Source organism: Protopterus annectens, chromosome 12.part0 (assembly GCF_019279795.1).
Source record: "Protopterus annectens isolate FY-2018-M chromosome 12.part0, PAN1.0, whole genome shotgun sequence".
In the NCBI taxonomy this organism is placed as follows: Eukaryota; Metazoa; Chordata; order Ceratodontiformes; family Protopteridae; genus Protopterus; species Protopterus annectens.
In genome coordinates this window covers 791,040,739-791,064,663 of record NC_056746.1, presented here as the reverse complement: position 1 = coordinate 791,064,663, position 23,925 = coordinate 791,040,739, and the positions used below count along the sequence as shown (strand labels likewise).

The 23,925-nt window shown below is 42.5% G+C and overlaps 1 protein-coding gene across 1 annotated transcript in view; it reads right to left on the bottom strand.

The window, feature by feature from the left end:
- The window catches only part of LOC122816213, a 1,390,304-nt gene that overhangs the window by 4,626 nt on the left and 1,361,753 nt on the right, over window positions 1-23,925 (bottom strand). Inside the window, exon 10 of the mRNA XM_044088959.1 lies at window positions 1,399-1,446. Coding sequence (XP_043944894.1) covers window positions 1,399-1,446 — 48 coding nt within the window. The remainder of the gene's footprint in view (window positions 1-1,398; window positions 1,447-23,925) is intronic.

Sequence of the window (23,925 nt, the reverse complement as noted above, 5' to 3'; positions counted from 1 at the left end):
TTTCAAAGTATCGCTTTCTGGTTTCAGAGACATCTGAGGCCTGCCATTTAAAGTGTTCTCTCATCAGGGAAATGGTATCCCCAAAGGACAACTCCTCTCCTGGAGACTCAGGACTAATGAAATCCTCCTCCTCAGAGGTAATGAAGTCCTGGGGGGATTCTATCTGGGAGCAATAGGTAAGAGATTCATCGGAGGAAGACAGTTCCTCTTCAGAATCCTCTAAGGCCTGTACAGGAGTAGGGGCTGGAAGAGGTACCTGAGACTGGAGGGCTTGGAAGGCCCTGAAAAGATTTTGGGAAAAAACTTCCCATCCAGGATGTGGTTCAGCTTCTTTGTGCTCCCTATGTTTCAATTTCTGATTCCTCTTCAGAGGAGTAGAGGGATGTGTTGACTTAGAGGCCGATGCCTGAGAGGATGGAGGGAGTAGAGTAGGCCCTGCGGATATCCTTAGCCGTGGTTCCCCTTCGCCATCACGGATTGATGGCTGATCTATCTCAGCAGATATACTCTGTGTTTTCGCTTAACCGGCTTCCACCAAGGTTCCTGATTCTAGCTGTGAAATAGGCGGCCAATGAGACCCTAGGCTAACATCCACATCAAGAGTCTCACCGGACTCCTGAGGTGCAGCATGGGCATCCGGCCTAACTTTCTTGGTCTTCTTCTGAGGCGGCTCATCAGAGGCACCTACCTCACCCTCCATGCTAGCACTAGACGCCGGAGCCTCTGATTTTCTAAATAAAGCTTTAAGGTAGTCAGACGGCTGCGAAGCATTTTAGGTACAAACGACTTGCAGATATCGCAAGATGTATGGTCGTGACCTTCACCTAAGCAGAATAAGCACTTATTGTGCGTGTCATTATGTGGAATTTGTCTTCCACAAGCACACTTCCTTTTCTTAAAGGACATGTATGTTTGAAAAGCAAAAGAAGGTGCTAAAAAACAAAGGGGTACTTATCTGCAAAAGATGACTGAAAAAATGAACGAAAAGATTCCAGGAAATGGCGATCGGAGGTCTGTAGATCACTGCAGCAGAAAAGTTCGGAAGGGGGTACATGCAGACGTCACTTTTTATTGCTGATGTCAGTTTATGGCCTAGACAAGGAATGTAGCATGTACCCCCTGCTCCTAAGACTTTGGTACACTGACCAGATATCCGTTGCTGCAGGCAGCAACCTCCCTACTGTTATGAATACTGTAACATGAGAATAGAAGGACATCAGACAATTCCCATTTCAAAGAAATCCCAATTGACAAATAGCATGACTCCCAAATAAAACCTACTTTAGTTTCACCTACATGGATTGCAATAAATTTCTTTCTCATGAAAAATTAGAATGACTTAAATGCTGTAATCCAGCCATTTTCCATCTTATTACAGTGATGCTGTCACAACTTTACCTGTCTGTTCTTTTTTTCCAAGTTCTTTAAATCATGTACTTGCGACACCTAAGGAGAAGGATATACAACAAATAAACAAAACATGCAACAGTCAGATATACAAAATGTCAACAATTTAAACAGCATGATAAAATAATAATCTTTTTTTATTTGGCAATGACAGAACTTAATTTTACAGATTACTACTAAAAGACAATGGGTGTGACAAGTAGGGACAGGATTAGAAATAAGTATATTAGAGGGTCAGCCCAGATTGGAAGGTTTGGAGACAAAGCCAGAGAGGCAAGATTAGGTTGGTATGGAAGTGCTGAGGATGGATACAGAGTATATTGGGAAACAGATGCTAAGGATGAAGCTGCCAGGTAACAGGAAAAGAGGAAGGTCTAAGATAAGGTTTATGGATGTGGTGAGAGAGGGCATGCAGGTGGTTGGTGTGGCAGAGCAAGATACAGAGGACAGGAAGAAATGGAAACAGTTGATCTGCTGTGGCGACCCCTGATGGGAGCAGCCAAAAGAAGAAGAAAACTACTAAAAGACAATATTTACTACTGAATGTCAAAGTTGGCATTGAGTACCACAACTTTATCATTATATTTGAAAATGAAACAGCTGTTATGTGCTGCTTCCAAGACTTTATTAATATATCTATATTCCTAGCCTAAGTCAGTTAAAAACTTCAGCAGCCATATGTTAAATTAAGCTTAAAGTTGTATCAGTTTTTCCTACAAAAAGCTGCATCAGTTTTTCCTATAAATAAGCTTTTCCATGCAGAACCACAGCATGAACATATTCCTTATTTTGGTCAGGTAAAAAGAAGCAGCTAATTTGATTTATTTTGATAAACATTTCTGTTGGCTCCTAAAGTACAAGTTATATGTATCAGTGTTAAGAAAAAACAGCTACAAAATTCAGGGAGCAGCTTCAGCTTCAATACTGTAAAATCCTGCATTTAACAAACCATCATACACAAAGTACAGTTGTGTACACTTACCATAAATGTAGATTTTCGAGTATATTCACTGTTGCAGTCATCACATTTGGGTTATCTGCCTGCAGGTAGCCCTCAGCCTTCCTGAATACCTGAGTCTTCGGATTTCTGCATCGGATGCTGTCACTTCTTCCTTGACCTCAGGTCATCAGGGGTATAAAACATGCAGCCGACGCCATTATATCAGTTTTTCTTGACCCAGATGTCAGGTGCCCCCACAATAGGAAACAATTAAATGGTATGGTAAACCCCCATCCAAAAGCAAATACACAAGAAAAAATAAATATACCAACAAGAAGGAAAGGTAGAGCCAAAAAGTCAGGGGGGCTGGAGGGCGGGTAACCAGGACTACAACAGTGAATACACTCGAACATCTACATTTATGGTAAGTGTACACAACTGTACTATGTTCTTCGTGTTTCACTGTTGCAGTCATCACATTTGGGTTGATTCCCAAAGCTAAGGAAGGGAGGAGGAAGTTAGGGCCAGCTATTAAGCCCTGCAGGACTGCAGTGACAAATCCAGCTCTGGATTTAGAAAAGATAGGCATGTGGTAATGCTTGGTGAAGGTATGTACAGAGCTCCAGGTAGCAGCTTCTAGGATGTCCCTGGTAGGGACTCCTCTGAGAAATGCCGCAGAGGTAGATGTAGCCTTGGTGGAATGTGATCTTATCCCCTGGGGGTAGGTTTTCCATGGTGCTTGTAGTAGAAATTAATGCAATGGGCTACCCATTTGGAAATCGTTTGCTTTGAAATGGCCTTCCCCTCTGCCCCTGCAGCAAAGCTAACTAGCAGCTGTTCAGATTTTCTGACAGGCTTAGTCCTGTCCAAATAGAACCTAAGTTGTCTGTGCATGTCCAGAGAGTGCAGTATTCATTCCCCTTTGTTTTGTGGATTAGGGAAAAAGGTAGGCAAACGAATGGACTGATTAAGGGCCACAGTAGACACCACCTTGGGCATAAAGGAAGGATTAGTCCTGAGGGAAACCCTGTCCTCATGGAAGATAATGAAGGGTTCCACTGCCATGAGGGCCTGTAATTCAGACACTCTTTTTGCTGAAGTGATAGCTAGAAGGAAGGCTGTGTTCCAAGAAAGGAATTTCAACTCTGCTGTAGCAGCTGGCTCAAAGGGGGAAAGAGTGAGCTTTTCCAATACAAAGTTAAGGTCCCAGGCTGGAGTGGGAGCTCTCCTGGGGGGAGGGGGGTCTTAAATTTTTAGCCCCTCTAAGGAATTGTTTTAGCAAGGGGTGAGAGAAGAGGGGTGGCTCAGTATTATAATGTGCTGAAATGGCAGAGGCATGAATTTTAATTGACGAGAAGGATAGGCCCTTGTGGAGCATTTCTGTTAAGTACTGTAGAATATGAGGTAAGCTGGGCACCATTGTGCCCATCCCCTGATCCTGGCTCCAGGAACAGTATCTTTTCCACTTTTCAGCATAGGATTTTCTAGTACTAGGCCTCCTTGCCTCCAGAATGACATCCAGTACCTGCTTACTGAGGGATGCTAGAGGAGAGCTCAAGGAATTAGCCAGGCTGCAAGGTTCAGGGTTTGAAGCTGAGGGTGCAGAATTTGGCCCGCCTGCTGGGACAGCAGGGAAGAGGTCTGAGGCAGGTGCCATGGATGTAGCAGTGTCATACTGCACAAGAGGGGGTACCAGTGCTGGCGTGGCCAGTCTGGTGCAATCAGTATTGTCCTTGGCTTGTCCTGTTTGATCTTTAGTAGAATCTTCGAGAGGAGAGGCAGAGGGGGGAAAGGCATAAACCAAGAGGCTTTCCCAGGTAAAGGACAGGGCATCCACTTTCCAAGCTTGACTTTGGGGAGTTCTAGTGCAGAATTTGTTCAATTGGTAGTTCTGAGGGAAGGCAAACAGGTCTACCTCTGTAGTCCCCATTTGTTCCTCAAGAGGTTGAATATTTTGGGTTTTAGTTTCCATTTGTGTGGGTCCATGAGATTTCTGCTTAAGTCGTCTGCCAGTAAATTTAGTTTGCCTGGCAGGAATTGTGCTTGTAGGTATACTTGGTAGCTCAAGGCTGTGTCCCACAGAGCCATGGCTAGTCTGCAAAGAGGGTACGAGTGGATTCCCCCCTGCTTGTTTATGTACCACATAACTGTGTTGTTGTCTGTCTTTACCAATAGTTGTTCTGGAAGAATACAGTCTTTGAAGGCTGTCAAAGCATTCTGTACAGCTAACATTTCTTTTTGATTGATATGCAGGTGCATCCGTCTTGGGTTCCATTTGCCCTGAATGCACTGCTCTGCCATGTGAGCCCCCCATGCATAGTCTGATGCGTCTGTTGTTAGGGTTTGGGTGGCAGGGGGTACAGTGAAAGGGAGTCCCTTGTTGTGGTAACAGGCTTCTGCCCACCAGAGGAACTCTGTCTTTATACAAGGAATGATAGAAATCATTGTTTCCAGGTCCTGAGAATGTTGACACCATAGGCTTTTTAGATACCATTGGAGTTTCCTCATATGCAGTCTTGCATATGGAATTAGTAGAATGCAAGAGGCCATGAACCCCAGAGCTTGCAGTATTTTCCTTGCAGATAGCTGGGGTTTTGTGGCCAATAGTTTGAAGTAGGTTGTCAAATAAACTTGTTTCTCTGGACTGAGGAATGCCATCTGGGAAGTTGTGTTCAAGCTTGCTCCCAGGAATACAATCTGTTGGCAGGGTACTAGGTGAGATTTCTTTTCATTGATGGTGTACCCCAGTGAGGTTAGAAGTTTCTTTATGAATGCCAGGTGTTGTAATAGCAAATCCTGGCTTTCTGCCTGAATCAGACAATCGTCCAAGTATGGGTAAATTTGAATATTTCTCTGCCTGCAAAATGCAATGGATGGAGCTGGACACTTTGTGAACACCCTGGGTGCAGTACATAAGCCAAAAGGAAGTGCAGAGAACTGAAAGTGCATGGAGCCCACCCTGAAACATAGGTATTGTCTGCAGGATCCTCTTATTGGGATGTGAAGGTAAGTTTCCTTTAAGTCTAGGGTTGCCAGCCAGGCATCCTTGGCTAGCATAGGAAGAAGCTGTTGAAGAGTTAGCATTTTGAATTTTGGAACCACCAGAAAGGTGTTGAAAATAGAGAGGTCCAAGAGAGGATGCCAGTTGTCGTCTTTTCTGGGTACCAGAAAAAGTCTTGAATAAAAACCTTGTCACCTTTGTTCTGCTGGGACAGGCTGAATAGCCCTGATACTGAGAAGAGAGAGAACCTGCTGTTGGGCCTCCACCCACTGATTTGGGGGTAGGTCTGGCCAACCATTTGGGGTTGGTAGTGTATGAAAGTGGAATCTGCATCCTTGGCAAACAATGTTCAAAACCCATTTGTCCTGGGTAATGAGTTCCTAGTTTTTTGCATGCAGGGCGAGCTTTCCTCCTAAGGGAGCAGGTAGCTGAGTAGGGCTTGGAAGGTTTAAGGTTAAGTCATTGTGCCATTTTTCCGTAGGGGGGTGGCTTACTATTCCCTGCTTTGGAAGTGGGAGCCCCCCACTGATAAGGTCTGTGTGCAGTCTTAGACTGTAGCCTAGGTGGTCTGCTGTTCCTGGGTTTGGACTGAGAAGGCCTGGAAGGGACTGGAAAGGCCCAGTTCTTTGAAGGCCTATGCCTACTGAATCTGGGAGGCTGTACTTGTAGGAAATCTTTAACAGTTTACATAGATTTAGCTTTTTCCTCCATCCTTTTGAGGGCTTCTTCTGTTTTGTTGCCAAAAAGGCGGTCTTGGTTTAAGGGAGCATCCAGTAATTTAGCTTTAACATGATCTGGCAAGCTTTGTTCCTTAAGCCAAGCATGCCTTCTAAGTACAGATCCAGTGAAAGCAGCCTTGCAAGATGCTTCTAAAGTGTCAAAACCACATTGCAAAGTATGTTTACCAACTTGTTCTGCTGAGTGCATTAATTCTTGCAATTCTTTGTGTTCAGCACAGTCAGGAATCAACATAATTATTTGTCTACGTGTTCCCATAATATGCTGCTGATACTTTAACATATGAAACTGGCAATTTAAAGCCCTAATGGCCAAAGTAGCAAAGTGTATACCTTCTTACCCCATCTGTCCAAGGCTCTAGAATCTCTATCAGAAGGGGTAGTATTTTTGGCAGGAGTAGCCTTAATGCCTTTTGGTCCATGGGAAATGGTCTCTGGATCCGCAGAAGGATTCTTGAAGAGAAACTTGTGTAGTATCTGTCAGGTTTTCTGGGAGCTGGAGGTAAAGTGTCTGGGGCAAGGCTAGATTCCAAGAAAGCATCATCTACAATATCCAGAACAGGAGGGATAGCTAAAGGCCTGTGTTGAGGTAGGAGTAAGAATTCCCTAAATCTCTTTTTGGATTCAGAGTAATCCTGGTTTCCCAGCAGAAATTCTCCCTAAGAGTATGCAAGGTTTCACCGAAACAAAATCTTCTGGAGGGGAAGCAGAGGGAATAGAATCCTCTGCATCAGAATCCTCATAAGTAGACAAGGGCAAATTCTGGTAATCAGAAGGAGCAGAAATATCAGATTCCTGATCAGAAGAATCAGAAAGAAAGTCAGTTCTAGGTCTCTTAGACGGGGAAGGCTGGCTCCCCCTAATTAAGGTAATACGGTCTTCAGCCATTCTAAGCATTTGTTTTTTAGGCATCTGGGCCTGAGCCTGTGGTATGGTCGTCGGTTTTCGTAGTGCAAGTTTGTGGCCTGAATGAAAATGGTGGTGTCTGTTTAATATGAATGTCTGTAGGTCTGAATAAACCCTCAGAAGCCGGTGCCTGCACAGTGGCTCCGGACCCATCCAAGGTAGAGACATCCGCAGGTTCCATAGTCAAAGAAGCATCTGGCGGCATACTGGACTCCAAATGGGTCTCAGTAGAGGCCTGCGAATCTGAAGTAGCGGGTATCAGGGGCTGAGAAAGCGCCTCACTGAGTACCGGTGGAATGGCGACTAGCTTAACGGACATGTCGGCAGTTGTGGACTTATGCAGTCTGTCTCTGTCTTTATCATTACATTTTTTCGGAAGATCGGTAGTGGGATGGCTTAATGACGCCATTTCGGAGTACACAGATCGAGTATGAAAGTAATTGGCTGCAAAAATAGCCCAATGACGAACAGTTCAAGCGTTGAACAAGGCACAAAACCGACAGCGAGGGATGTCGTGGTCTGGGCCTAAACAGGGGATGCAATACGAATGAAAATCTCTATGAGGTATTTGCTTTCCACAGGTAAAACAATTGTTAACTTTTACTGACATCGGTTAGAGCAAGAACAAGGATCCTCCATGGGGTACTTATCTTTTTCTGAAGGCTTCGGGTATGAAATTCGAAAACGAAAATTTCAGGAGTTGGCTGACCGGCACTTGCGAACTTCTGCTTCAGGCACCACACGGTAAGAAAGACTGATGTAATGGCATCGGCTGCATGTTTTATACCTCTGACGACCTGACGTCAAGGAAGAAACGACAGCATCCGACACAGACTCTGGTATTCAGGCCGGCTGAGGGCTACCTGCAGGCAGATAACCCAAATCTGATTACTGTAACAGTGAAACACGAAGAATATCATAAGGGGAATGTCAGTACCTTAATAATGAATAAAATACATTTGTGTTCTGCTAACATTATATGCTACCAGCAAATTGGACTCCTTTTGACAAGAGTCCATGGATGAAAAGTAGAACATTTAAGACTAATATCAGTGGATGTTATAAACAAATAATCCACAAAATAGATATATGGCAGCTTCATATTAATTCACTGAAATTTATTTGCACTGAAAACAGAAGTCAAAGAATTATAGAATGCAGAGCTGTAGTTGGTTCATTTAGTGCCCAGTGCTGCTTGGCACTTCTCAATTCTAAGAGCAACAACAATCTAGGTCCTTTTCTGTGCTCCTCAATGGAGGGGCAAAAATAAAGTCAGATTCCACTCCTCACCTCCAGAACAAGCAGCAAGCCAGGTCCCTTTCTATGCTTCTCAACTGAGTAACAAGAACAACAAAATAAATAAATACATATATGCATACATAAAAAAGGACTGCTTCCTATCAGGCTAGTGTTCCTTACCTCCTGAGTAAGCAGCAAGCCGGCACTCTTCAGTGGAGGAGCAAAAGCGTTTTCTTAAAGAGTGTAGCAAACAGCTTGCTGCACTCTACATTTGTATCAAGTGGCTTGTTCCAACTTATACCATGTACGCTTGCTTGATCAACAAGTTCGTGGAAGAAAAAAAATTAGCTTAAGAAAGCCTACCTCAGGACATGACGGCTTAACAATTCATCATCAAAGACAGGAAAAGTGTCCCATTATAACTCTAAAATTAGTACAGACAGTTCTTAAAGATATACGCCTACCACTGCAGCTAGACCAGATAGACGTAATGGGTATTTTATAACCAAAATAGCTGATTATTTGACCAACTGACTGTAGTATCGACATCACCGATCTCTTAACTGCAGTTATGTTCCGCCATTATGGAAAAAAGCATATGTAGTTCCTAATCATAAGGGAAGGTCCTAAACACAGACTGAAAACTATAGGCTAATAACTCTGATATACCTTCTGGGGAAAGGTTTTGCATGTATTTTAATAATTTCCTCACTGAACAACTACAGGCAATTTTTTTAAAACTACAGGAAAGTTTTTATATTTTTCAGCATGGCTTTATGGAGGGTCACTCTTGTTAAACTAATATTATTAGTTTCTATAAGATGATTTGGGAAGGGACATCAGGTAGATGATTTGTATCTGGACCTTGCAAAAGCCTTCAACAGAGCCCCCCATGATATAACCTTATGTATTACAACATATAAAAATATTGATAGTTACATCACAAGATAGGTTGGCCATCTGTTAGAAGAAAGAACTTGCAAGGTCAAAATACGTAATGTGATGTTACAAGTAAAGATCCAGCATTTTGGAGTACCACAGGGTTCACAACTGGGACCCAAAGTGTTTACTATACTGATGTCAGAATTCCCTAGGAATGAAAAAAAATTCAAGTGCAGTGAACTTGCAGATGACAAAAAACTTAATAGTGTCAAATAAAAAGGATTGGCATAGACTCCACATTTTTTGGACATTCTGGAGACATGGGCAAAAAACAACATGGAGTGCAATGCAAAGAGATCAAAAGAGGCGCATTTTAGTAATACTAACTACGCTTACACATTGAGCAATAATATATTGGAAGAAATTTCAAGCATAAGGAATCCTGGGCTAGTAACTTAAAAACACTTTACATTTGAGGCTAACATTGGTATGGTTATTTGAAAATATTATTCAGCAGTTAAATACATCCTTAGAGTTCTTACTAGAAGGGATATGAAAGTGCTACTTCCTCTATATAAAAGTATAGTAAAAGCACACTTTGAATTTTGTTCAGCTGTCAGCATATACAAGTGTGAACAGATAAAAAGATTTGAAAGACTACAGCGGTATTAAACCAGGCACATTAGACAGGTTAAAGAAAGAACTACAAACACACACTTGAAACCTTGTTGTACTGAGTAAATTATAAATCAATGCAGAAATGCATATGAACGAATAGAGCAGTAGACAGTGCAGGACGAAATAAGGACAAAAATGATAAAAATTACAAGACTGCCTTCATAGACACAGCTTAAGGTTTATGGTGATCCTTGAGAAAATGGATGGTCTGGACTGTATAAAAAAAAAATATGATGGAATGGATAAGTAAATGGAGTGGACTAAATAATGAGGAAACGAAAAACTGAAAGGACTCACCGAGTCTTTTGCCAAATGCTCTAATTCAAAAAACGCCAATACTGACTTTAATTCAATTTCAAACATATTAGAAGGGACTGAGTTTTTCTAAGTTATGGACAGGAGGGAAAATGTTACACATTGATCAAGCCAGAATATAAGTAGATGGCGATTACTCTGGAGTTACAAGGCAGCAAAGGAGCAAATTCCTGCCAGCAATTAAGTAATATAAGCAAATACGCTTAAAATTCAAACTAATGTATCCAGCAAGTTATCTGTGTTTTTTTTTTTTTAAATCCCACTGGGCTGACAACATATTTGGCAGTAGAACCAGTGCTGGAGGGCTTGCAGAAAACTAGTGGCAATGTGATTGCTGTTCTGGAAGGTGAAGGATGCGCGCAAGGATATGGCAGAGTAAGAGGTGAAATGAAGTGTCAGTGTGGACTATTTTGTTGTAAACGGATAACCATAAAGGTTACTCTGACATTGTTTATACACAATATTGCTTAAAACAGGCAGTTTCATACATTAAGTACTCTAAAATTAGCACTTGTGCACGGTATGCAAGTATTTCATCACAACGGACATATGAGAACTAAGAATAATCCAAAAGTTTTATTTTGCTTATAATTAGTTTATAATGTTTAGTTGTGTGTGCATGGAGAAGGAAGGCAAAAACAAATAGTCTTCTTTAATTATAACAAAAAGCAAAATGGAAGAATTAGACACAAACAAAATACTGAGGCACTAATGAAATAAATAATTTTGAGATTATGGGTAAAAGACAGACTTGCCAATGGAAAAAGGTAAGCTAGACTAAATTCTTTTAGAAGTTTTTTTAAAAAATGGGGTGCAGTCATTACAACCTGACAGAGACACACAAGAACTATAAGGACATTCAAGAGAACAACTTTTAGTAACAGTTTGTGAACATCAAACTTGCTGTATTCATTACTGTAAAGATAACCAGGGAGGAAGTCATAGGAAGGTTAGGACCAGGGAAAGTGGGACTAGGTTGGAAACAGGCAACCTTGGTGATGTATGCATTTTGTTTTGAGTTCTTTTTTCTCCTCTTCTGTCAAGCAGACAGCCATCCCAGTGTCCAATGTCCTTCACTGGGCCTGCTAGAACTCCAATTCCCCCAGTCCAATGTCAGACATGATCCTAAGGGCATCCTGAGGTGTTGTGCTGTCCATCTTCTAGCCAGGGTTTGTTTTATACTTTATGAACTACTTTGGTTCTCCCTTTCCCTTGACTCTATATGATACAGCCTGAGGGGTGAACATGCAGTGGAGATATGCAGTGTATCATCCCACCTCAATGGTAGCTCAGCCTTGTCTCCACCCTGTTCCCTCCCACCCTTTGGTCTACACCTCCTGGTGCGATGTCCCCACTCTCCACCAAGGACTGTCACAGGACATGCCCAAAGAACTACTCACCAGGGATAGTAACACCCATCTCTCACTGCCACTTGAGCCACTGCCACAACAGACACCTGAGCCACTAATCGAACCTGTGTCTATGCCTCCTCCTAAGCCACCAGAGCAGCTTAACTCCTGTGATGCAGTTAGTGACAGAGTAACAATTAACAGGTTCCCTGCAGTAAAAGCCATTAACTGAACTTGAATTTAAATCGTGGGGGATTGTGAATTAGCTAGAGTCAGTTCAAATGCTTATGTATTTTATTAATTTAACAAGGAAACGCATTTATAAATGTCAGGAGGGGAGAAAGCAAGGCAAAATGATTTAGAAGATGGGCAGAATAAAAGTGGGGATTATTATAATAACTGAGTAAATTATAAAGAAACAGTACAAGATCCGTCAGTAGATTAAAAAGTCCTGGAGAATTTTCTCCAGTAATACTGGCAGACATTAGGCATACTTGAAGCGGGGTAGGGAAGACATAAGGTGGTAGAAGGCTATCATGTACATAGTTCTGTTGGAGGTTGTGTTTTCATTCTTATTTGGTAAGGGTTTTAGCAAGGTTGTGTTAATGACCATATGATGGTCTTTATAAGTCAGCTTTTGATTTGTAGAGGAATGAATGTGAGTTACTTTAAAACTACAGTTACACACTAAAAAATGGCAGAAGAGAAGAAAAAGAGGACAGGAAGGGAAAGTTAAGATAAAGTTAGGGATATGGAAAAACAGAGAGAATCCTCTGTAATGAATGATCTAAATGAACTAACTATCCTGGAACTTGAATGGTTTAGCGAATGAACAAAAAAAGAAGAAAGCCTCTAGTATGTGGTGTGTGTCTATATACATACATATCTATATACACATACACAGACAAACAAACACACACACACACACACACACACATGTATATGGATTATATGGATTCTGTTCATTTGATTGAACTGCCAAAATTCCGAATGTTATACATCTGAGACCATATAACCAACATTTAGGAAGTTCGAACAGAGTGAATGGAGATTGCCATACATTGAGGAATGGGAAATTTGCTGTTTTCTTCAATGTAATGCGATCTCAGAGTTGGTATATTTAATTAGTAGGGGGGTGTGGGGTGCAGGGGGGCTTTTTTTTTTTTTTTATTTCAAACTTCCAAAATCTCGGTTATATGGTCTTGGCCATATATAACGTTTGGCATTTTGGCAGTTTGATCAACTGAAAGTAATATATATATATATATATATAAAACACACACACACACATCAAAATTACATTTAAGCGGATCTCACTTACCCGATCACACTTCTTCGAAACTTTAGTAATCCAAAAGCACGGACCGCCGAAATCCTTTCCCTGTGAAAGGAACCACTTGGGCAACATGGTGAACTTTGCCCTTTCTTCAATGCAGTGGAATGTCAGAGTTGGAATATTTAACTAGGGAGGGGTGTGGGGGCGAAGCCCCCCACTTTGGTGGGTTTAGTTTTGGTCCGTTTAGGTTTTTTTGTCATAGTGGCCAAGTGGTTCCTTTCACAGGGAAAGGATTTCAGCAGTCCGTGCTTTCGGCTTACTGAGTGTGCTAGCCTGTACTACTGACTTATTGCCTTTTCTGCATTTCTGTGTGTTTCTATTTAAAAACAAAAAAAACAAAAAAATATTCCTTGTTTTCCTGCCTCTCCTAAACTAGTTAGACCAGTTTACAGGCCTTGCTGTATCCTGGGCTGTGTTGTAGTTCCTGTGTTGTCCATTGCCTTACTTGGATAGAAGGAAGTTTCTTAGCTCACCAGTGGGAGTGGGGAGCCTTGAATAGCCTACCTGTCCTTGAGGGAAGTGATCTCAGCACAAGAAGCTGTAGTAATTGGTCATTTTGGACCATTTCTAGCTATTTTGAAGTTCCCTGGTTAAAATCTGCCTCTGGCATTTTTTTTGAAGCCATATTGCTCAGACACAGCTCCACGTGGTCCTGTTGAGTCTTCCTGGCTACAGAGAACTGAAAAAAGTGACTGCTTTCCTGATTAAGTATCCTGCTGTTTTTATATTTGTTTTACCTTCTACTGCTTACCTAGAGCAAGCTTTAACTGTTTTCATAGTTATTTACTGCATTTTTTATTATCTGCACTTAAAAGTACATTTTAGTCGAAATTAGTCTAATTCAAGTCGAAAAGTGTTTGTTTGCTGTTTAATTTGTTTGGCTGCCCACTAAAGTGTGCTAGCCTGTACTACTGACTTATTGCCTTTTCTGCATTTCTGTGTGTTTCTATTTAAAAACAAAAAAAAAACAAAAAATATTCCTTGTTTTCCTGCCTCTCCTAAACTAGTTAGACCAGTTTACAGGCCTTGCTGTATCCTGGGCTGTGTTGTAGTTCCTGTGTTGTCCATTGCCTTACTTGGATAGAAGGAAGTTTCTTAGCTCACCAGTGGGAGTGGGGAGCCTTGAATAGCCTACCTGTCCTTAAGGGAAGTGACCTCAGCACAAGAAGCTGTAGTAATTGGTCATTTTGGACCATTTCTAGCTCTTTTGAAGTTCCCTGGTTAAAATCTGCCTCTGGCATTTTTTTGAAGCCATATTGCTCAGACACAGCTCCACGTGGTCCTGTTGAGTCTTCCTGGCTACAGAGAACTGAAAAAAAGCGACTGCTTTCCTGATTAAGTATCCTGCTGTTTTTTATATTTGTTTTACCTTCTCTGCTTACCTAGAGTAAGCTTTAACTGTTTTCATAGTTATTTACTGCATTTTTTTATTATCTGCACTTAAAAGTACATTTTAGTCGAAATTAGTCTAATTCAAGTTGAAAAGTGTTTTTGCTGTTTAATTTAATTGTTTGGCTGCCCACTAAAGTGTGCTAGCCTGTACTACTGACTTATTGCCTTTTCTGCATTTCTGTGTGTTTCTATTTAAAAACAAAAAAAACAAAAAAATATTCCTTGTTTTCCTGCCTCTCCTAAACTAGTTAGACCAGTTTACAGGCCTTGCTGTACCCTGGGCTGTGTTGTAGTTCCTGTGTTGTCCTTTGCCTTACTTGGATAGAAGGAAGTTTCTTAGCTCACCAGTGGGAGTGGGGAGCCTTGAATAGCCTACCTGTCCTTAAGGGAAGTGACCTCAGCACAAGAAGCTGTAGTAATTGGTCATTTTGGTCCATTTCCAGCTCTTTTGAAGTTCCCTGGTTAAAATCTGCCTCTGGCATTTTTTTGAAGCCATATTGCTCAGACACAGCTCCACGTGGTCCTGTTGAGTCTTCCTGGCTACAGAGAACTGAAAAAAAGCGACTGCTTTACTGATTAAGTATCCTGCTGTTTTTTTATATTTGTTTTACCTTCTACTGCTTACCTAGAGCAAGCTTTAACTGTTTTCATAGTTATTTACTGCATTTTTATTATCTGCACTTAAAAGTACATTTTAGTCGAAATTAGTCTAATTCAAGACGAAAAGTGTTTTTGCTGTTTAATTTAATTGTTTGGCTGCCCACTAAAGTGTGCTAGCCTGTACTACTGACTTATTGCCTTTTCTGCATTTGGCGCGGAGTTGCCACTAGAGCACCATCGGGCAGTGCCGGTTAAACTATTTCTGGCTCCGTAAAGTGTGCTCTTCATTTTTTCCCTTAGAACTGCTCTACTTGTAATCTAAACAGTCTATTCTCTATCTGTAAAGCTCAGCACTTGTTCCTAAAGCATTTTTTAGTCAGGTAAAGCACTTCTATATTATACAAAGTACTTCACTAGCTTACAAAAAACCCTTGAGTACCCACTTCCCTATAGGTCCTTTCTGACTCAGTTACACAGCAAACTTTTTCATTTCTTCTAGCATGTCAAAGGGTCAGTTGCTAGCGTCCTCTCCTGCTCAGCTGGTGAATCTGGGAATACTGAGGCAATGTTACAATTGCCTCATGTACACAGACAACCCTCTCCTCCTCCCACAAAACATAAATACATGCGAGAGATGCAACTATATAGCCAAACTGGAGGCTGAGCTCTCTCAACTCAGGACTGGCAAAACCAGACAGGAGGAGAAGGTAACCACACACACCATAAACCCAGTCTCACATAGAACTATCACAACTACAAATCAAACACATAAACACACAAAGACATACTGAGGCACTGATCAAAATCTACCAAAACAGCAGAGGCCTCCAAAGCAGACACCCAAACAACTGCCACCTCATGACATAACACAAGCAACACATAGGTCAGTGTGCAAATCAGTCACAGCCCTTAAGGCCAAACACAATGCCAGACACACTTGTCATAGGTGACTCCATAGTCAGACACACTGACGTCCCACTCACCAGACTGAACAAGGAGAGGGTCACAGTAAGCTGCCTGTCAGGTGCTAGAATCCGCCACATAACACAAGCACTCGGGTCACTCCACAGCAAGTACAAGTATGACTCAGTCATTATCCATGCCAGTGTGAATGACCTGAGACGTACCTCCCTGGACTACATGAAAAGAGACATAAAGGAGCTCTCAGATTATGTAGCCCAGGCTGGTATGACCCTGACCCTGAGCAGTATCCTACCTTCACCAAGAATGATGCCACAATACAGAGACAAAATGATCAGTTTTAATAATTGGCTTAATTTCTGGTGTCATTCTAAGAGGATCCAATGTCTGTCTGCCTGGAATGACATGCTTGACAAGCCACGCTGAAGGGCGGCTTGCACCTGTCACCCTGGGTTTCGGATATTGGCAAAGGCTCTTGCCACCCCATAGTGCCTTTTTAGACAAGACTCAAATTCTAAACCCACCGTGAAAACAATAATGGAAAAAACTAAGGGTAATGCTGCTCAATGCCAGAAGTCTAAATCTCAAGATGCACGCCCTCAAGCCCTCCTCAGTATGGAGAACATCGATGTCTGTGCTGTGACTGAAACCTGGTTCAAGGCTCCTGAGAGCACTCGGCACTATCAGATTTTACCTCATATCATGCGTTCTGGCCCCAAAACCGGACAAGGAGGGGTGTATCCATATTCATCAAGGATACCCACACCTCCAGGCTGGTGGCAACTCACGAAGCATCAGAGACCATTCAGGTGCAATTAACCATAGGCAAAACTGCTCTACAGTTTGTAGCATGTTACAGGCCACCCTCTCAAACTCAGGAACCCCACACAGCCTTCCTGAAGACACGGGAGAGTATAAATATCTCTCCAAACACCATCATATTGGGTGACTTCAACTACCCAAACATAGACTGGGAACATTACTCAAGCCCCAATACCCTAGCCCAAAGGTTCCTGGAGTTCATAAACTCAAATGCTATGGAACAACTTGTCACCATTCCCACAAGAGGTGAAAATATACTAGACCTGATCACCACAAACATGGGGACAAAATGCTCCACACCGGAAGTATATCCCTCATTGGTGAGATCAGACCATAAACTAATCTCACTGGAGATCCACATCCCACCGCCACCCCCAACAAAAAAGACCACAGTGAAGAACTTCTCAAAAGCCAACTTCACACTTCTTAAGACTGGTGTGGTATCCTTCAAGGCCCCTGAGCCATTGGAAACCACAACCCACGCTGCTGAATCCCTTACAAATGCTTTCCACCTCCAGGATTGCATGGATCAAGCAATCCCAAATAAAATCAAGACCCTTTCCATCAAAGGCAAGCGCCCGATCTGGTGGACCCCAGCCATAAACAAACTTTACAACAAGAGGAGAAAGCTACTACAAAAGGGAAGACATCTCTGATCAATACTAGTAAAAAACTACGATCACTCATAAAATCATCCAAGGCCAACTTTGAGAGAAAAATCGCCAAGGACTCAAAAGACAATCATAAGGCCTTCTTTAGCTATGTTAGAAATCTGGGTGGAAACTCCCAGATATGCTCAGAATTAGTCCAAAATGATACAAAAATCACTGAACCCACAGACATTGCAAACATACTGGCAGACAGGTTCAGTAAAAATTTCTCTCCCCCCCCCCCCCAAAAAGAGAAATATCTATCCCAGCAGAGTGTAGCCTCCCAATCATCTCAAATGCCCAGGTGAGAGCTGCTCTCTAAAGCTAAAAACACAGCATCAATGGGACCGGATGGTGTCCCCGGCTGTGTGCTACATGAACTCAATGAGGAACTAAACCCACACATAAGGCTGCTGTTTAATTTTAGCCTTACCACAGGATACGCACTCAAAGAGTGGCGACGGCAACTGTGGTCCCACTCCACAAAGGCGGTGCTTCTACGGACCCTGGTAATTACCGCCAAATAAGCTTAACAAGCCTGGTCTGCAAAGCTATGGAGAGGATCATAATGGAACTCATAAATAAAGACATAGGGGACCTACAGACATTGGATCCTACCCAATTCGGCTTTGTCAAGGGCAGATCATGCCTCTTGAACTTGGTCGACTTTTTTGAAACAGTCACCAAGGCCATTGATGAGGGTAAGGCAGTTCACACAGCCTACCTTGACCTTGCAAAAGCTTTGACACAATACCCCACTGGTATCTTAGAAAAGCTCACCAGCTTAAATGTAAACCCATATGTCACAAGATGGGTTGCAAACTGGCTCAAAGACAGAACCCACAGGGTTAGAGTTGCTGGTGCCATGTCAGACTCCAAGCCGGTCACAAGCGGTGTCCCACAGGGCTCAGTCCTGGGCCCCCTCTTGTTCGGCATCTACTTTTCAGAAGTGCAGGCAAACATAGGAGGATTGTGGCTGACAAAGTTTGCAGATGACTGCAAACTGGGCCATAGTTGAAAATCCATCAGACACAGATATCCTTCAGAGAGGTCTCATAGAAACGGATAACTGGTGCCAGAACCATGGCCTTAAGCTAAACGCCAAAAAATGTATAGTCATACCCTTTGGTAAAAACAAGGTAACCCCAAGTTACTACATAGGTGGCAATCCATTAAGCACAGAAGAGGTTATCAGGGACCTGGGGACCCAAGTTGACAGTAACCTTTCTTTTGACACTCAAATTGCCAAAGTGGTTAGGAGGACCTTCTACATTGCCCACCTGATTATGAAGGGATTCACATCCAGATCAAGGGATGTCATTGGTCCCCTGTACTCTTCACTTATCAGACCAATGATTGAGTACAATGCCCCATTCGGAATGTATTTTACCCGACACCTGCAGCAATTGGAAAGACCCCAAAAGTTCCTCACCAAAAGGATAAAGGGGCTCAAAAATATGCCATATGCTGCCCGACTGAAGAAACTCCAGCTCTATTCAGTCGCATACCATCTGGTCAGAGGTGACCTGTGCCTGACATACAAGGCCATGTCCAACCCGGAATTAATGGACATGCTCCACCTCAAAAAATCCAAATCCACCAGAGCCACAAGAGCAAGAGACTTAAACCTCAACACGGATATAAATAGGACGTGCTGGAGGGACAGATTCATCACCCAGAGACTCCCTATGCTGTGGAACAGAATCCCGGTCCATGTGAGACAGAGCATCTCGCTGGCTCTGTTCAAGAGGAATCTTGACCAGTGGATGGGAGATCGTAGGTTTACCCCGGGGATCATCTCTGTATCACTGCTGGACAGAGGCACGGCAAACTAATGGGTATAGTATTCTTCAACCTAAGGGGTGGTGAAAGCCACACAACTCTGGCTAGGCTTATAAATGCCCTAGGGCAGATAGCCTAGTATGAACCTATGAACTGGGATGAGGTGAGTGAGATTCGCTTAAATGTAATTTCGATGGGTCGAAGAAGACCCATATATATATATATATATATATATATATATATATATATATATATGTGTGTGTGTGTGTGTGTGTGTGTATATTTATTTTATTTCAGTTTGTTAACCAGGAAAGTCCATTGGGCCAAGGTAGCCCATTTTCAATGGAGGCTCAAGGAGAAAAGCTACAGACAGAGAGACAATATACAGTGTATTAGTACAGCATATAAGAACAACAGTTGAACATTCAATGTACAGCAAGACAAGATTATACATATCTTGAAATATAGGAGCTGAGTCAATCACACAAAAACAATAAATTCATGTTCATTTAATACAATATATGTTTTTAGGCAAAGGAATTTTAGAGAGAGGAACTGAAGCTGTGGTAGAGATTGTGAGTAGGATAGAATAGGGATAGGTGTCAGAAATCAGGTAGGATGGGTACAGGAGCACTCCCAGAGGGAGGAGAGGTGAGAGTGGAGTAGGGTTTTAAAGGAGGATAGGTTTGGGATGGTTCTAATGTGAGGGGGAAGTGGAAGAGAGTTCCATATTATATATACATACATTATATATATATATATATATGTATATATATATATATATATATATATATATATATAATGTATTTGTATATACAGATATAGATATATAGAAAGAGATAGAGATGTATATGTAGCATAGATGATAATGTTTAAAAAAAACACTCAAATTTTAGCATACAGAACTGATTAAACTGAATGGTAGGGAAGGTTATGGAGCACAGCTGGATAGGACAGAAAGAGGAGATTAAAATTTTTAATACAGAAAATATGAATCTAAACATTTAAGAGGTTACTGATAGGTAGGGAACTCCCTGTTTCTCTACCACCAAAAAGGAGGATAATTGAATTAAAAATGATACTGGTGGAAATAATTACAATCCAACAGGGGATGTTAAATGTAGGAGGCAGACTGGATATACAATAGTAATGATGATTCTGGTGGACTACAAACACTTGTGGTACTAAAATAGGTGGGATAACTTGCAAAATACCTTAAAGTATATGGAAAGAATAGTTATGTACGAGCTTACCATAACAATATATGTCCTCCTCTTCTCTGTTGCAGTATTCTTTACATGCGGGAGTTGCCTGCCCAGTTGACCCAAAGTCAGACAGTACACCAAAGTTTTTTGTGACCGTGAGGTGCCCGGTATATCTGATGTAGGTGGTTATCGGACATAGGCCATAAAAGTGAAGTACACGTGCACCATCCTCAGAACTGAAGCCCCAGGCAGACAAACAGTCCAAGGGATAGGGAGTCAGTACATCCAAGAATAGAAGGAAGTGAGGAAGGAAGGTGGGATAGAATACTGCAACACAGAAGAGAAGGACATCTATCGTTATGGTAAGTTCTTACACAAGTATTCTATGTCCTTCTATTCATCTGCTGCAGTATTCTTTACATGAGGGAGAATACCACAGCTCATGCAGAAAGGGAGGTGGAGATAGCAGAAGAATTTTCCAGGAAACCATGAAGAATGGCCCTGCCAAATCCAACCCTGGATATGGAAATAGAATCCAGTTAGTAGTATTTCATGAAAGTGTGGACCGAGGTCCAAGCTGCTGCTTCTAGACTGGAGTTGGTGGTTAGAGCCTTGAGGAAAGCCCTTGGCGACGATACTGCTCTTGCAGAGTGAGCTTTCATCGAGCAGGGAAGGGATTTTCCATGGTAGGCATAGCAGAAACAGATGGATTTGGAGATGCAGTTGGGGGTGGTCTGTTTGGATACAAGCAATTCCAGAGCCGTAGGGTGGAAAGATCAGTTGGTTTGATTTTCTAAAAGGTTTAGTTTTGTGAAGGTAAAACCTGAGTTGTCTGTGCAAATCAAGTGCGTGTAGGATCCTCTCACTATTGTTTTGGGGAGAAGGGAAAAAGGTTGGCAAGTGAATGGCCTGGTTTAAGGGCAATTTATTAACAAGCTTTGACATGAAAGAAGGGTTGGTGCGAAGGGAAACCCTGTCATTGTGAGAGACCAAGAAAGGGGGAGAAGCCATCGGGGCCTGGAGCTTGGAATTCTGTCTGGCAGAGGTTATGGCTACCAGGACGACAGTTTTCCAGATGCAGTGTTTGAGGGAGCTAGAGGAGGCTGGCTTGAAAGGTGCTAGTGTCAGTTTCTCTAACACAAAGTTAAGATCCTGGGAGGTCTAATGTGCAGGATGCTGTTTAGGAACTGTTTGGCCTCAAATCTGGAAATGAAAGGAGGTGAAAGGGGCAGACATGCAGAGATAGCTGACAAATGTGCTTTTATAGAGGAGTAAGCTAAGCCAGCATTGAGCAATTCACACAGATATGCAAGAACCAAAGGGAGATCCACTGTAAGCAGGTCCAGGTTTCTAGCAAGACACCAAATAGAAAATCTCTTCCATTTGTAAAGATAAGAGTTTCTCCTATTGAGTTTCCTGACCTCCTGCAGGACTTGAAGCACGTCCTCAGAAAAAAAGTGTCTAAAGGGCATCAGGCCTCTATCACCCACTGGGTCAGATGAAGAGTTCCAGGTGTGGGTGGATGAGGGGGAACTTGTTCTGTGCAAGTCCACACGTGAGGTAACTTGTGATGACTGCCCTTGGCTAGGTGTAGAAGAAGGGGGATCCAGTGCTGTCTTGGCCAATAGGGAGTCGCCAGCAAGATTTTCAGTCTGTCCTGTTGAATCTTCAGGAGAACTTTCAGAAAATGTGTGGAAGGGGAGGGAATGCATAAAGAAACTTCCACTTCCATGAAATTGATAGGGTGTCCACTTTCCATGCCTGATTATGTGGTTCTCTGGCACAAAATGTTGGAAGATGTTGTTCAGAGGGGAGGCAGTTCAGTGCATCTGCCACAGAGTTCTGATTGGAAGGGATATAGACCGATTGTAGAGAAATCTGAAGTTGGCATGCTAGCTCCCAAACTTGTAAGGCTAATCTGCATAGGAGGTAAGATCTTGCCCCCCCCCCACTTGTTTACACACAGAACAATCACATTGTCTGTACAGATTCACAGCAGTCCTGGCCTCAGGAGGGGCTGGAAGGACTGAAAGGCTACGATCAGTGCCTTCATCTCCTTTACATTTATGTGGTCCTTTCCCTGAGAGTGGGTCCATTATCCTTGAACCATGTGTTTTCCCAGAGCTGCCCCCCAATCTGAATCTGTAGCATCTATGTACACATCCTGAGATGGAGGCAATGAGTGAATGGGGAGTCCTGGATTTATGGACCGTTGCTGTATCCACCACTGGAGCTCCTTCTTGAAGCAAGGTAGTAATGGGATAGGAAATTCCAGTGGATGGGCATGTTGAGTCCAAAAGGATTTCTGGAACCATTGGATTATGCACAGAAAAATACCTGCAGCCACTGGATTAATGCCTAAATACCAAAGGACAAAAGTAGTATCCAAAAGGTAAAAAGGTGCAAGGCAAAACAACGGCATTATGTAGCTGTTAAAAACAGTCCATTTAATGAAACAAAACACAGAAAAAATGTAAGCGCTTTCAATGTGTAACCCACTTCTTCTTCAGATGTCTGAAGAAGCAGTGGGTTACACTGTGAAAACATTTACGTTTTTTCTGTGTTTTGTTTCATTAAATGGACTGTTTGTAACAGCTACATAGTGCCGTTGTTTTGCCTTACACCTTTTTGCCTTTTGGATACAACCATTGGATTATCCTCATCTGTAGCCTTGCCAGGGGTAGCATAAGGATGGTGGAGGCCATCAGCCCTAGGAGTCTGAGAAACTGTCTTGCTGACAGATGATTTCGGGGAAGGCTATCTGTGAAGGTTTGACATAGCGTCTGAGCCTTTTGGGGTGGGAGAGACACTATCATTTTGTCTGTTTGGAATCTGTACCCTAGAAAGGTATGGTCTTGAGATGGGACGAGAGTAGATTTGTTGAAGTTGATGGTGAATACTCGGTGTTGCAAGATGGTCATTGCCGAGTGGAGGTTGCTCCCCAGTTCCTCCAGGGTGTTGGCCTGGAACAGGAGCTCGTCTAGGTAAGGGAAGATCAGAATGCCTTAGAGTCTGCAAAAAGTGACCACTGGAGCTACACATTTTGTGAAGACTCTTGGGGCTGTAAAAAGACCAAAAGGCAAGGCAGAGAATTGAAAGTGCCAGGATTGCTCAGAGAAATGTAGAACTTTCCTGAATTTGGGATGAATGGGAATATATAGGTAGGCATCCTTGATGTCTATGGACACCATGAAGGTGTGTGGGAGGATCAAAGGGAAAAGGGTCTGAAGAGTTAGCATTTTAAAGGAAGGTAACTTTAGGAAGGTGTTGAGGAAAAGAAAGGTCTAGGATGGGCTTCCACGGCCCTTTCTTTCTGGGAACCAGAAACATGCGAGAATAAAAGCCTTTTCCTTTTTGGGGGGGTGGGCACAGGTTGTACTGTACCCTGTTCTAGCGGGTTTTCCAATATCTGGGGTAAAAGAGGTTTCTGGTCCACTGGAGGTTGAGGGATACCCCTGAAGGAGGCAGTGTGTGCCAAACCATAAAGTATCTGTGTTTGATAATGATGAGGACCTAGGTGTCTTGAGTTATGGATTCTCAGGCGGGAAGGAATAGGAGTAGGTGTAGGCAGAGGGGGTTGTTGCATGGTAGTCCTAAGCAGTCAGGAGGAAGAACTTGTTCTATCAGGAAAGGCCTGCTTAGTCACATGAGAAGCAGCTTAAGATGCTGAGAAGTGATGCGTTTTTTCTTGCTCCCCTTGGAGGGCTTGGGTTGGGGGGGGTCCGACCTGTTTTCCAGGATATTTCCTGTGAAATTTAGGAAC